This window comes from Lonchura striata, chromosome 5 (genome assembly GCF_050655825.1).
Source record: "Lonchura striata isolate lonStrDom1 chromosome 5, ASM5065582v1, whole genome shotgun sequence".
Classification (NCBI taxonomy): domain Eukaryota; kingdom Metazoa; phylum Chordata; class Aves; order Passeriformes; family Estrildidae; genus Lonchura; species Lonchura striata.
This window is the reverse complement of record NC_140707.1, coordinates 10,055,001-10,068,268: the sequence shown is the minus strand read 5'-3', so window position 1 is coordinate 10,068,268 and position 13,268 is coordinate 10,055,001. Positions and strand designations below refer to the sequence as shown.

At 37.8% G+C, this 13,268-nt stretch overlaps 1 protein-coding gene across 4 annotated transcripts in view; it reads right to left on the bottom strand.

The window, feature by feature from the left end:
- Positions 1-495: 495 nt before the first annotated feature.
- The window catches only part of ELP4 (elongator acetyltransferase complex subunit 4), a 140,139-nt gene continuing 127,366 nt past the window's right edge, over positions 496-13,268 (bottom strand). For 2 of the 4 annotated variants that reach the window (XM_085579585.1, XM_085579590.1), the window contains one exon: positions 10,486-13,268. This exon is cut by the window's right edge and continues 3,491 nt beyond it. Coding sequence is in view for 2 of the 4 variants with exons in the window: in XM_021536708.4 (XP_021392383.2) it covers positions 937-1,068 (132 nt within the window). In the remaining 2 variants the exon portion in view is untranslated. Of the gene's footprint in view, positions 1,069-7,446 lie in introns of those variants that run through there. The other 2 variants (XM_021536708.4, XM_085579586.1) reach the window with 2 other exon arrangements.

Genomic DNA, 13,268 nt, shown 5'->3' with positions numbered 1-13,268 from the left:
GTTTGATGGGAGAGACACAGGGATGCACAGAGAACAGTTAGGAGTTCACAAATCGTGTATGTGAGGGTACAAAAGCCTGAATTGCTTGTGCATTCTGCCCTGCTTTAGACCAGCTCGCTGTGATATCCTTCCCCCAGCTCAAATGCACTCTTCTGGTTTCCCAGCATTAATGTAGCTGTCGGTTTGAATTTCCATCTTGAATTATGTCTGTTGACATAATTTCATAGCGCTGACTTCAATTGTTTAGCATTACTGTTTTGAACTACATAAGGAAATCAATTCTTTCCTCTCTGGTTAGGAAATTCCATTCAAGTGCATTTTAATGCATGTGGTAAGCCACAAGGCTAAGTAATTATGTATAATATATTTAGATTTAAACACCCCCATCCAAATGATCTTCTATATTATAAATTTATTATTACATATTTAAGAATGGTGTTTCAATTACAGAAATGAAATGTGTAGTTTGCTGTTTGAATAACATACGACAACAAATTGCTTAGTTCCATTCCTTTATTTCAATAAACCCATTATTCATACAAAATATTATACATAACGATATAAAAATTCTTCTGGGAAAAATATCCCTTTATTTTTAATGTAAAAAAAATAGAAATGAAAGGGTAATTGCAATTTTTTTTATTTTAAGTAAAGAAACAAAATACTACCTGTTTCCAATGGAGCAGAACAATGGCAGGACCCAACAAAATGAAAAGCAGAACCCAAACAAAACCAAATTTAGTACAAAGAAACCAGAACAAACACACACAAAAAAAAAAAAAAAAAAAAAAAGAAAAAAGAAGGAAGGCATCATATGACAACACGTATTTTTAAAGACTGCTGGGTCAAATCATTAAGAAAAATATTTATATAAGTCATTAACACTCCTAATGAGAGTGTCAGATGCATGTGAGTGAAGCTGCTAAGCAGAAATCACTAGAAGTCCAGGTGCTTCTTGCCGATGGCCATGGCGCCACATCCTGAGCTCAGCAGTTTGGCGGATCCTGCCAGATCCTGTTTGCTCGCGCGGCTCACTGTGTCTGACAAGTCTGGAGGCAAATGCAGCCGCTGTGGCAGGAGGTTTTCAGGAGGGGAGAGAGAGGGGAGAAAGAGAGAGAGAGAAAAAAAAAACACATGGAGAGAAAAAAAAAAAGATAAATTCGTTTTGCATCGTGCATTTCAAAATGCTGTCTTTTCCCTGACTGATCCGGGCTTACTCACACAAATAAAGCACTTCCCTGACACTCTTCTAGAGAGAAAAAGAATTATCTACCATAATATTCTTCTTATGTTCCAAATACTTATATTTTGAAAACCTTAATGCAACAGAAATTATATAAATAATGCTTATTTGACGTATTAAAGGCACGTTTTACATTTTGTTACAGTTTTCTTCACCGTGTGCCACAATTTCTGTAAAGATCAGGTTTGTGTTTTCAATATATTGGATTCTCTAAATTGGAATGGATTCTTTTTCTTATGAAAATTTCCTAAATAAAATACAAATTTGCTCAAGGCATTTAATTATAACTATGTGTATTTTCCCTTTAAAAATTAGTGTTTCATCTGCATGTCAACGTCTACACCAAATTATTTGATTTCTATAGCACTACAGTGTATGTAGAGTTTTATTTTAAATATGCACGCATGGTGACAACTCTGAAAATAAATTATAAGATAGTCAAAAAGGAGATGGTCAAAAAGGAGAGTGCTAACCCTGGTTGCACATTATCCTGCTACATGTTTCCCCCTCATATTCTACTGATAGTAGCTAATAAAACCAAGCAGTGCATTTGTATAAGGCAATCACACATATTAATCAAAGCCTGCCCCCCCACCCAGTGGCCTGTAGGAACATTAAATCCAGTTTACAGATGGGAAACAGAGACAGAGGTTACATGGCTGCCCACAAACACAAGGTCCTTGCACATTAAACCTGATTTTTCAACCATGACAAAAATATTTCCACCCTCCCTCTGAGGGTCTTTTACACTGGAAATATATAAAAGACATGGCATTACCATTTAGCTTTTGTAAAATAAGGTGAAAATTAATGTAAAACTGAGGCTTTACTTGCTTAGTGACTGGCTTGCTTTTGGACCCAGTGAGGCACTGAAAGCTGGTCAGATGAGACACTTGAGCATCTTCTGCACAGTGCAATAATTTATGAAACTGGTATCATGGATGGAGCATATTTCTTGAAATATTTAGTAGGCAAAGGCTAAACTGGGTGGTTCCTTTAAAATGCACATGCTGCTGAAGGGAACAGGAGAACAGCAGTGCCTGCAAAACTGAATTAGGAAGCTCTGTGGACTATTCTTATTCTCAGCTTTTGCTGCATTTTTGCTTTTATCACACAACACAGCTGTAAACACAGCTTCCTTTTCTTCAATACTTTTGGAACTTCTGTATCGAAAGGATTTGATTAAAAAGCACAGGAAATCTTTGAATTTTCAGTGAGCTGACTGCAGAATTCCTTGCTGGTTCTGAGACTGCGCAGCTGGATGTAACTTGAGAGATGCTCCCAGGGGCTTCCCACCACTGGCCACTCCTGGCTGTGGGCAGCACTGGGGGAAGAACTGTGCTGTTATTTTCTCCAGGAGAAGGAAATGCATAAAGTAATGCATGAGGAGCAGGAAAGCCTGTGTCCAGGGTGAGATGCCACAGCCCGGTGTTGGAATAGGAGAAAGGTGTGTCTTTATTGACAGCATTTTGCCAGTGAAGCACAACCCACACACCTGTAAATACCACACAGTAACTGCAGCTGGGAATTTTAGCTGCATTAAACCAGTGCTGTGGCAGAGAATCCTTCACTCACAGCTCTCCCCTTACTCCCAGGCAGGTTAAGCCTGGCTCTGGCTGTGGACTGTGGCTCATTTCTGCCTCAATGCATCACACACAGGGCACGAGCCTTTCTCCTCTGGCTGCTGAGCAGAAGGTTTGCTGGGAAGAGCCAAGGTGAGACTTGGCTTGTGTGGGAGGGGCTGAAAGCACTGAAAAGCAGAGAAGGAGAAGCTGGGAAATACAGAGGAGCATGTGCAGATCTCTCAATCACATTTTCTTTCTAAAAAAGTGTACAGCACTTTGCTAGGGGCGGGGGGATGTGGGAGGTGGAGAGACAAGTGAATGAATCCAACCTTCTCCCAGTCCCTGCTGGCATCTCTGTGATGAAGAGCAAACAGAACCAAGACCCAGAAAATTCTTCTTACTCAGGGACTAAATATCCCTGACTAAATACCACAGACAAACCCTGCCACAAACCCTGCCCAGCTGCAAACCCTGCCACACCACCTTGGACTTCAAAGTGTGGCCAGAAAACAAACAAAAAAAAATCTTTTATATCAATGCTGTGTTCATTTGTTAACATTTATTCTAAAATACATATATAATTTTAGAATATATATTACTATATTTTAAATATAAATAAATGTAAATAAATAAATATACACTTTCAGAATATATACTACTATAATAGTGTTTATATATAATATTATATCTATTATATATATTTTCTATACATATATATGTATGCATATATATATACTCAGAATATATACTATATATTCTAGAAAGTTTATAGATACACTTTTAGAATATATACTACTATAATATATATATATATATAAATATATATAAATATACTTTAAAAATATATACTACTATAATACTGTTGATTTACACACTGTCCTGGACTTAAAAGTGTGGTCAGAAAAAAGGCCTTTTATGTTAATGCTGTTCATTTGCTGATATTTTTGTCCTAAAATAAATATATTTTAGAATAAATATATCTTTTAGAATATATACTATTGTATTTTAAATATAAATAAATGTAAATAAATAAAGATATACTTTTAGACTATATAATAGTGTATATATAAAAAAATACATACTTTTAGAATATATACTACTATAATACGGTCTATTTCAGAAAATAGACAGAAGAATGTTTACAAATTTGCAAAGATTTAGATAGGAAAAGTAGACAGGAAAAGTAAACAATTCAAGATCCTTAGATTGGATGTTGGAAGTGAGTTAGGTTTTTACAGATGTATTTGTTATGATACAGAATTTCATTATACAGGCCTTATACTCTCCTTCCCCATCTCCTTCAGGGAAGAGGATGCACAGTGCTCATTTAGTGACTGGCTATTCCTTTAGTGACTGGCTATCCAGTATTTTATTTTCTTGTCACTGTTTACTCTGAGCTTTTCTGACATATTTATTGTACACTATTCAAACCTTGTTCTGAAGACAGAATGGCTTTTCAATAGCACATGTCAGTACATAGCACTTGAATGCTTCAAAAATACCAACTGTGTTATTTTCCTAATACTCTTGTGAGAGAAGGCAGCAAAGTTACCTCCATTCTAGAGACAGGGAATTGAGGCAAATAAAACACCTAGCAAAAGTATCTCACTATTTCAGAAACAGAATCTCAGGCAGTTAGGACTTGCTTTTCCAGGATGTTTAGCATTTTACAGAATTTCACGTGTTCAAATGCTAACTTCATTTGCAGCCGAGTGCTTAGTATTTCTTCAAGAATCCCCAAGTCAGGCACTCAGAAAGCAAGAGACACAAGAATATTGAAATAAAAATGCTGTGTTGAAGCAACATGACCACACATAAGTTCAGTGGTATTGGCTGAGACACACACCATACCTTCTGTGATATTCTTCCACGTCTTAATTATGAGACCATTCCTCCTGCAATCCTTTCCTCTACAATCCATCCCTCTACAATCCCAGCTTTCAAACACTATAAAAAACTGCTGGTTCTCCAGGAAGCACATTTCACTGCATATACCACATTCATCCTTAGACCAGACCTATTTTGAACAATACCAGATCAGTGTCCTTTGAAAACAGCTGAATATTATCCTCTCATTAAGATCAGAATCACTGGACACACACATGTTCCTTATGAACAAAGCCTGCACAGGTATTTCAACATATAATTCCTTGTGTTTTCTGTGTGGAGAAGTTTTCTGTGTGGAGCAATTTTCTGTGTGGGGAAGTTTTCTGTGTGCCCTTATACAGGGCTGAAAATATTAATCCCAACAAGTATATTAACACAATTTAAAAATATTCTAAATGTTAAGCCATGAACAAAAAGGAAATTCATTGCATGACACTGTACAGACATCTACAGGTTAAGGAACTGGCCTTTATTTTTGGTACCAATAGGGACATTGTGGTCACTTGAGCTAAGGCAGTAAATGATGGTATGAACAGGCTGTGATCCTTCTGGAATACCAGCACGACATTTTCACAAGTATTTGTTGACCACAGAGAAACAATCACATTTAAAGTCCCAGTTAAACACAAAATGTCTTCTGCTCTGCTATTTCTGAGGCTCTGACCTCCATCCCTTTCAAGTTCTCTTTCTCTCATCAGCCTGGCAGGAATCAGGATGATTTTGCTCACATTGGCAATCCCAATCCTTGCCCAGGCCTTCCATCCCACAACTTCTTTTCATGACAAAAATGTCTCTTCTCTGGTTATCTGCAGTCCCCAGTCTCAGCTTTCTGCAGCCAAGCTCTTCATTCCTGCCCCTGACATTCCTGCATTTCTCCTGCCTCTGTTTCCAGCCCCTGCTCCTGTTCCTAAAGCCTAGGTTCAAACTCAGCACCAGGCTCCCCTTCCTTGCATCGACCCCTTGTGCTCACAAATACCAACTGTGTTATTTTCCTGATATTCTTGTGAGAGAAGGCAGCAAAGTGACCTCCATTTCAGAGGCAGGGAACTGAGGCACATAAAACACCTAGCAAAAGATATCAACTTTTCTTGATTTTATTTTATTTCAAAAACAAAATCTCAGGCAGTTAGGACTTGCTTTTCCAGAATGTTTAACAATCCCCTAGTTTGTTCTCCTTCTCTTCTCACCTATTCTGGATCTATCCTCCTTTCCCCTGCTGGCACTGCTTCCCATTCCTGCCCCTCTCCCCAGCCCTGTACCTAAAAGCAGGTAAACACCTGGAGAAGACTCAATTGTTATGCACTGAGTGTGCCAAACAGGACACAAAACACCACCAACCCATCCATGGCAGAAGTGCTAGACAGAAAATTAGTTTAAATCATTTAACATTTTCATTAAAATATTCCAGAAGCACAAAACTTTCTGTAGTCAAGAGCAAGCTGGCAGAGCAGCAGTATTTTATGGCAAAATGGTCATAATGTGGCAAAAGTAAAGGTGCAAGTGAGAATAGGATCCTGTAATCACCCTCCTTGGGATAACTTCTTAGACATGTATCAGTAGAAGGTAAAGTTTATCAGTGAAATACTAGGGAATGCTGGAGCAAACCTCCTTTGTGCAAAGTTAATTGTGTATCTGCATTAGTACAGTGTGTGTAATTCCATGATCACACAGTCTGTTCACATAGAGAGGCTGTCAGGAAAGTTTAAACTTGGGATCTTCAGAATCAGACTCTTAATTTTCTTTCACCTGTTGGAGGAACAGCTGGCTCTGGAAACAGGATATTTTGGGGCAGGGCCCAGCTGGGGAAGGGGCTTGGTGTGAGTGGTGGTGCTTTTTTGGGCAGTCAGGAAGGCTTTGCAGGGTAGGAACAATTACACTGAAGCCAGCTAAGCACACAGCTTTAGGGCATGCATTAGCAAAGGAAAACAGTTTAGACAAAACTTATTACATACTTTGTGTCTGCTCCTCCCTCTGCCTGAAGAAACTTCTAATTACTTTATTTGTTCTCAATGGGGAGAAAAAACCCAGGCAGAAGTGGAAGATGAGATTATGTAAAAGGACAGCTCAGAAGGGACACAGAGCAATCAGTGGGTCCTGCCCCAGCACAGAGGACCAAATACTCACTGATGGTTTTTTGGGATGTAAAGCCCCACATAATGGCTATTCCAGGAACTTCCAGTGGGCTGCTACATTTGATTTCTTTATTAAATAAATATTATTGATTATTTGTTATGTATTTTAAAATGGTTCTAGAAATTATTATTTATTAAACAACTAATGTTTATTAAATACAATTTATGTAATTGATTAAAATTAATTTTATTAAGGTTATTTTATTTTAAATATTATTTATTAAATAATATTTATAATTTAAAAAATCAGTCCTGCTATACAAAAATACTAGCAAGTGCTTTTGCCAGTGTATCTCTTACTTTATCAAAGGGGTAGTTTTAGAGAGGGCTGCAAAAAACACATATTATGTAAAATCCATTCAGCAATGAATAATACAACAATTTTTTAGCAACAATGTGATAAGCAGATATACGTGTATTGGCACAAATCTAAACCCCAAGTAATTCTGTATCAAAATCATTATATATTTTCATACCTATTTTAAGTGTAATACTCTAGCAAAAAAACCCCCATAACTTAGTGTTGCAAAATCACTGAATCTCATTAAAACTGAGGTGATAGTTTGTCCTTAATTTGATTAATATTTATGAAATTTCACTGAAATCAACCTTGTGTCTCTGTCAACAGTTACACGAAGTTTTAACAACTGGGCCCAAACTTCCTAAAAATCTTTACAATTCATTTATTTGGATCTTTGACTAAAAAATAAAAAAAAAAAAAGAAAAGGAAAGAAAAGAAGCTTATTAGTCTAGTATGGCTGCAGCCCTGCCTTGGGGCAGGGAGATGGGTTAATGACCTCTCCAGATCCCTTCTACTTCCATTTGCTACAACTCCATGAAGGCTGAAGTCACCAAAGCCGAAGGGATTTGGTTCAGGGGGAAGAGGGGGGTGGGGAGAAGAATTTTAGGAATGCTGGGAAAATGAAAGATGCAGACTCTTAGTTGGGGAGCTTTACATCCTACTCACTTCTCTTTGAAGCAGAACTCTCCCCATCCCATAAAGCCCCCACAAGACAGAATGGGAACTGACTGGCAGAGAGGCTGAGCTCCTGCCACTGATTCCTCCACTGCCCACAATCCACCACTTACATGATGTTTCCCCCTTTATGTCTTCTTATTTTCACCTAACTTGTAACTACCAGGGTAATTTCTACCTTTGGGCTTAATGTAACCACAAAGTTGTTTACATTATATAATGTATACATACACAAGACTAAATTTCTTCTAGAGAGAAAGGTTTTTCTCTAATATTTGAGAAAATAGAGGTTACTGCAAATTTTGGCTTCTTCTCTTGCCAAGCTCACAAGTTGAGGGGCACCAGGTATCATACGAAATACCATATTCTGATGAAATGAATTCGCTTGATCATATGGCTGCTGTGAAATTTGGCTCACAAATAATGATGGTGTCTCACCATCCACAACATTTGTCTTGTGGAGAGAATGGAGCCAAACTGTTCTCTCATGGCTGCATTTCAGTCTTACACAAACTCTTCTTAAACCATTCACTATGAATCTTTTAGGTTCATGTAACAATATTTTAAAGAATTCAGGAAATAAAGCACTTGGTAACTATTTTTCTGTATAATGAACATGAACTCAGTTTCTTCTTGCTCTGCTATATTCATTGACACTACGTCACCATTTTTAGATCACAGGAAGAGATACATTTTCTAAACTGGCCATAAAAAACAAAAGACTTGACTTTTAAAAACAGCATTCTAAAGTTTTCTACATTTCAGGTAACTGTGATTGATTTATGAGAAACTACAACTGTACCAACTCATCACAGCTACCAAATGCAAGTCCTATTTCTTTTTTTTAAGTTGAAGCATGACCCAAGGCATCATGGTGCTAACTATTGCTAACACAAGGCATTGAGAGAAGGCTTCCAGAAAGAATAACTGAGTAATAAACTTCTACCCATATAAGTCTGTCTGCTAAAGGATAGGTAATACTACTGAGAATATTTGAATACAATTCTAAAGCTCTTATTTTCCATCACTTAGAGAATGTAAAATAAAACCAGGGCAATTCTCACTTAATTTACAGAACAGCGATGTTTTAATGGGGGTTTCTAATAGTACAGATTATTTAAACAGTATTTTTAAGGACGTGTGGCAAAATTAAAAACCATTACTAAACATGCTTCCTTTAATGATAGACTTTACAAAAACCCATTTAACATTTTAGAACACTGCACTTTTCAGGATACGATAATATCCAGGAGAATTCAATTCAAACTCTGCTGATTTGTTTGGATGTGCCACATGGTACTGTTTCTGTTTTCTGACCAGAAATCTGGATTCCTGAGTCTGAATTTAAAGCTTAGTTTTATAACACTGGCTGTTGTTGAGAGATACTTGCTTGTACCAATACAATACAATTCTGTTTGTGTAAAAAATCATCCCTAGGGTATTTTGAGTGGCTGAAGAAGTTCTAGTTCCAGACTGAGTAGAGATGGGTGGGTTTATGGATGTGCAGCTCCAGTCATTATTTTCAGTGTCAGGAAAGGAAAGTACAGACGATTGTCCAAAAAAACTCATTCCAAAGAAAAATTCCAACACGTGGATTTGTTACATGTGAAGGGACTCAAGTGGAAGATAAAAATACAGATTCTTTATGTTCTAGCTGCAGTCTCTGGATAATGAAGAAGGTTGTAAGAAGGGCTGGATCCATCAGTAATGGTTGTAGGCTGCCCAAGGACTGCAGGTATTCAACTGCTTGTCTGATTCAGAATTCAGAGAAATCCATGGTAATCTCACAAGCAGAACTGGACTAAACACTTATCCAGCACACTATAGTAATGCTGGCACAAATGGAAAGACTGTCTTGAAAAGTTTATGGTCTGAATACACAAAATGGGGGAAAAGGAAAATGACAAAATATCAACGCAGAAGGAAAATGTCATGATACATAAATACCATATAAATGTTTTATTAAAGTTTTTTTTTCCCCCTTCTAACAGAAAAGTTAATGTTCAGAAAAGTGAGTGAAAGAGAACAGCCATAGGGAAAGAAATTAAGAAACAAAGGGCTGAAGAAAAGATGGAATGAAGAAAGGGAAAGATGGAGGCCAGGAGTTAATACAATCTAATTACATAATCTAGGCATGAGATTGAGAATATGTTTTTGAGATTGGAATATATTGTCTAAATCCTGAAAGGAAATATAGTTCTAAATTCAAGCAGTAGTTCATGAGTCTGACGCTATCATCCATGTCTGAAGCAAGGGAATTTCTCCTGTGGATCTGTTCTTTTTGCTGAATATCTCCTCCCTGAGCTTACGTAAGAGCAGTGTGGGCCCCGTGATGCAAGTCTGGGTAATTCCAGGGCTCTCAGTACAGCCCGGGTGGATGCTGATGTTCATGTCACATTCTCTTCCCTGATGGATTCATTCAACCTAATTGCAGCTGTCTGCAAGTCAGCCATTCAGCCTAACCTACATCATAAACTCAGGGTGGGATGAATCCTCCTTGCAAGTGCTTGTCTGTATCTGCTGATTATTCAGGAAACCTGAGTGACTCGCTTAAACCAAATTCTTAACTCCCACTCCAAAAGGTCAAGGGGAGGAATTCAGTCCTACAACCCATGAAGCTTCTCACTGAATCAGTGCCTGCAGTGTGTCTGCTCCTTCTCTGAATGGCACTGCAGCACGCCACGGAACACAGATTTCCTATCACACCACAGATGGTTCACTGGAAATGGTCCAGAGCTGCTGGTGATGCCCACGATGCTCTACAACAACTTGAGTCTCTCTGCTGGGAAGCTTGAGGAGTGTTCGAGGCACCGTGTGTACAAACAAAAGCTGTGGATGTGGGGAGGAGGGAGAAACAGCATTCAGAGCAGAAGCATCTGTTCCAGGATTACAGTGTTACTGTCACCCTCGAAAATTTTCAGCTAAATTGAAAACCTAAACAAATATTTGAGTTTGCATCCAAAACTATCTGCTAAAGTTCACTGTAATTTACCAGGCTTCTCTCTCAGCTCCTGTCATGTTTCAGAAACCTCATTAACACCCTCCTTTAAAACCCATTACCGAGGGTGTACAACTGCACAGAATAACTGATAAAATGTGTTCTGCCTCTTGATAAAACCATCCAGATAGATTTCAACACTTCACAGAAAGGTTCTGCTCCAAGACAGGTAACCCACACTGGCAAGCCTCCATTGCAGCTGCATTTCAATGATGGTTTGCCAACCCCAAAAGTAAATGTTAGCTGGGGTGGAGGGGATATTGTTTTATAGCTGGAACAGCCCTGTGCCGTGTATTTACTTTTTGAAGTCAGCTGGAATTAGAAACTTTCCCTTGCTAGGCAGCCCAGCAGGGCTGGGAAGCATTTCTGGGCATCATAGCTGGAGCACAGGCTGCCCACGGGGAAGATTCCCTGCCCCTGCTCCCTCCTCCAGACACAAGGGCTTACAATTATCACATTTGTAAAGCTTCAGGGACAGGAACAATTTAATAGCTTTTTGAAGCAGGCTAATTTTCTGGAGCTTCTTATCCTTTTTTTTTTTTTTTTTTAAATTTTATTATTTTGTTTTTCATGCATGGACAAGCTCTTCTTTGCTACAGGTATTTTCTTGGTCTGCTTTGCAGGATTACTATGTGTGGAGGAACACAAATTATTCAATTACTTTAAAACAGTGAGAGGGAGGTGAAAAAGGGCTATGTAAGTATAGCAGAGTACTGCTACTAACCTCTGTTTTAAAAGCAAATATGATTTAGATAGATAAATGTATTACTGGTTTACAAAACCCTGCACATTTACAAACCAGGGCTGCTAAACAGATGACCAGTTTATTTTTGGAGCTTTTCATAAGCTAGAAACTTCAGCTCTGCAGTGGCACATGCCACTGGGAGACACATCACGCTAAAGCAAAAAGCAGGCCAGAAGAGGAAAAAAAAAAAGGTATTTCTGCTAACATTGTCTTCTCACCCTAAAACTGCCACTGAATTATGTTCAGTTCCTGTAACTCCCAGGTAAGGACGCAGACATGACATAATTCATATTCTAATATCTCTGTGGCACTAATCCCCCGTGACTCAGAGCTACACTTTAAAACTCCAGGAAACAAAGGCTTTTGTAGTGTTACTTCCAAATAATCTGTAGACTTCAGAAATCCCTGAAGTGTAATTTAATCTCTGTAATATTGGCTCAACCCATTTTGCTATGAAAACTCATGGTGGCATGTTTTTACTCAGTGATTGATATTGCTCATTAAAAGGAGAGAAAAACTGCATTGGTGAGCAAGCAGGCGTTCTGCCCACGCTTTGGGAAAGCCACGCTTTAAAGGAACTTTAAACTCGGAATGAGAAGGGGAATGGTTAAAAGACAGGTCACACTAATTTCTTTTTAAACAACTCTGTTTCAGACAGTAGGTCTCAGTGTGAATGAAAACAAATATATTAAATATGAATGACAGTAACTAGTATCACATTAAATGCAAGACTTTTGTGACTAATTTTGATTAAAAGAAACATTAGTATTTATCAGAAAGTTAGGGGGAGGGTTGAACATTTGAGCAGATTCCTACATCAAAAATGTGTTTTGTAAAGAAACTATATGTCAAATTATAGCTATTTGCTTTCAGCTTTCAGTTATTTCGTTTTGTACTTTTCATGTGTCAGTATTTTTTTCATTTCACTTCTTTATTCTGTACTACAAGTAAGTCTCTTTAGAGCAATAAGATCTTTAAAATCCCTTTAGTGTTTAGAAATGTCAACAATTCAGTAGATTATACTTGATGAATAGGCCAGATAGAAAAAACCTGCCTCAAGTTTTTATCTCAAGTGAAGTAAGGTGCTTTGAAGAGCACTTGATTTGAGATTTAGAAGCCTGCCACTATTCAGCTAGACACTCTTGAGAGCTGTTAAGTCCTGACCCATAGCATGAAAACAGGTTGCAGGGAGGGAAGAAACACCAGAAAGAAATATACTTTGTACTCCCTGTGTAATTATTTCTTCTAAATACCATTTAAACATTTCTTCCTATAAATAAGTCAAAACCTAAGAGACAGGGCAACCTTATCAGACCATTTTATTTGAGTATTTTGAATGTAGCTGGAACTTGCCAGGGGGAACAGCTACAGCACTGGAAAAAGATGAGGCTCTAAAGGAAAAAAAAAAAATCTAAATGGTTCTTTCCATTTGAATAGACTACACTGACATACTAAAGCTTCGTATTTTTGACAAGAGACATAGAAAACAAAGAGGTTTTCACTTCAAAACATGCAGTGGAAGCACACGGAGTGGTTTGGTTTGCTATAACTATAGAAAAATATTTTTTTCATTCTTCACTATCACTTCCACAGTCTAAAACCAATCTCAATACCAGACCACAGTGAATTCATTCAACATCACAAAGCAATCGCTTTAAGATATCTGCACAGCAATAATAATAATATCAGATGAAAAGTAATGCAAACTGTAAGTCACCCCTT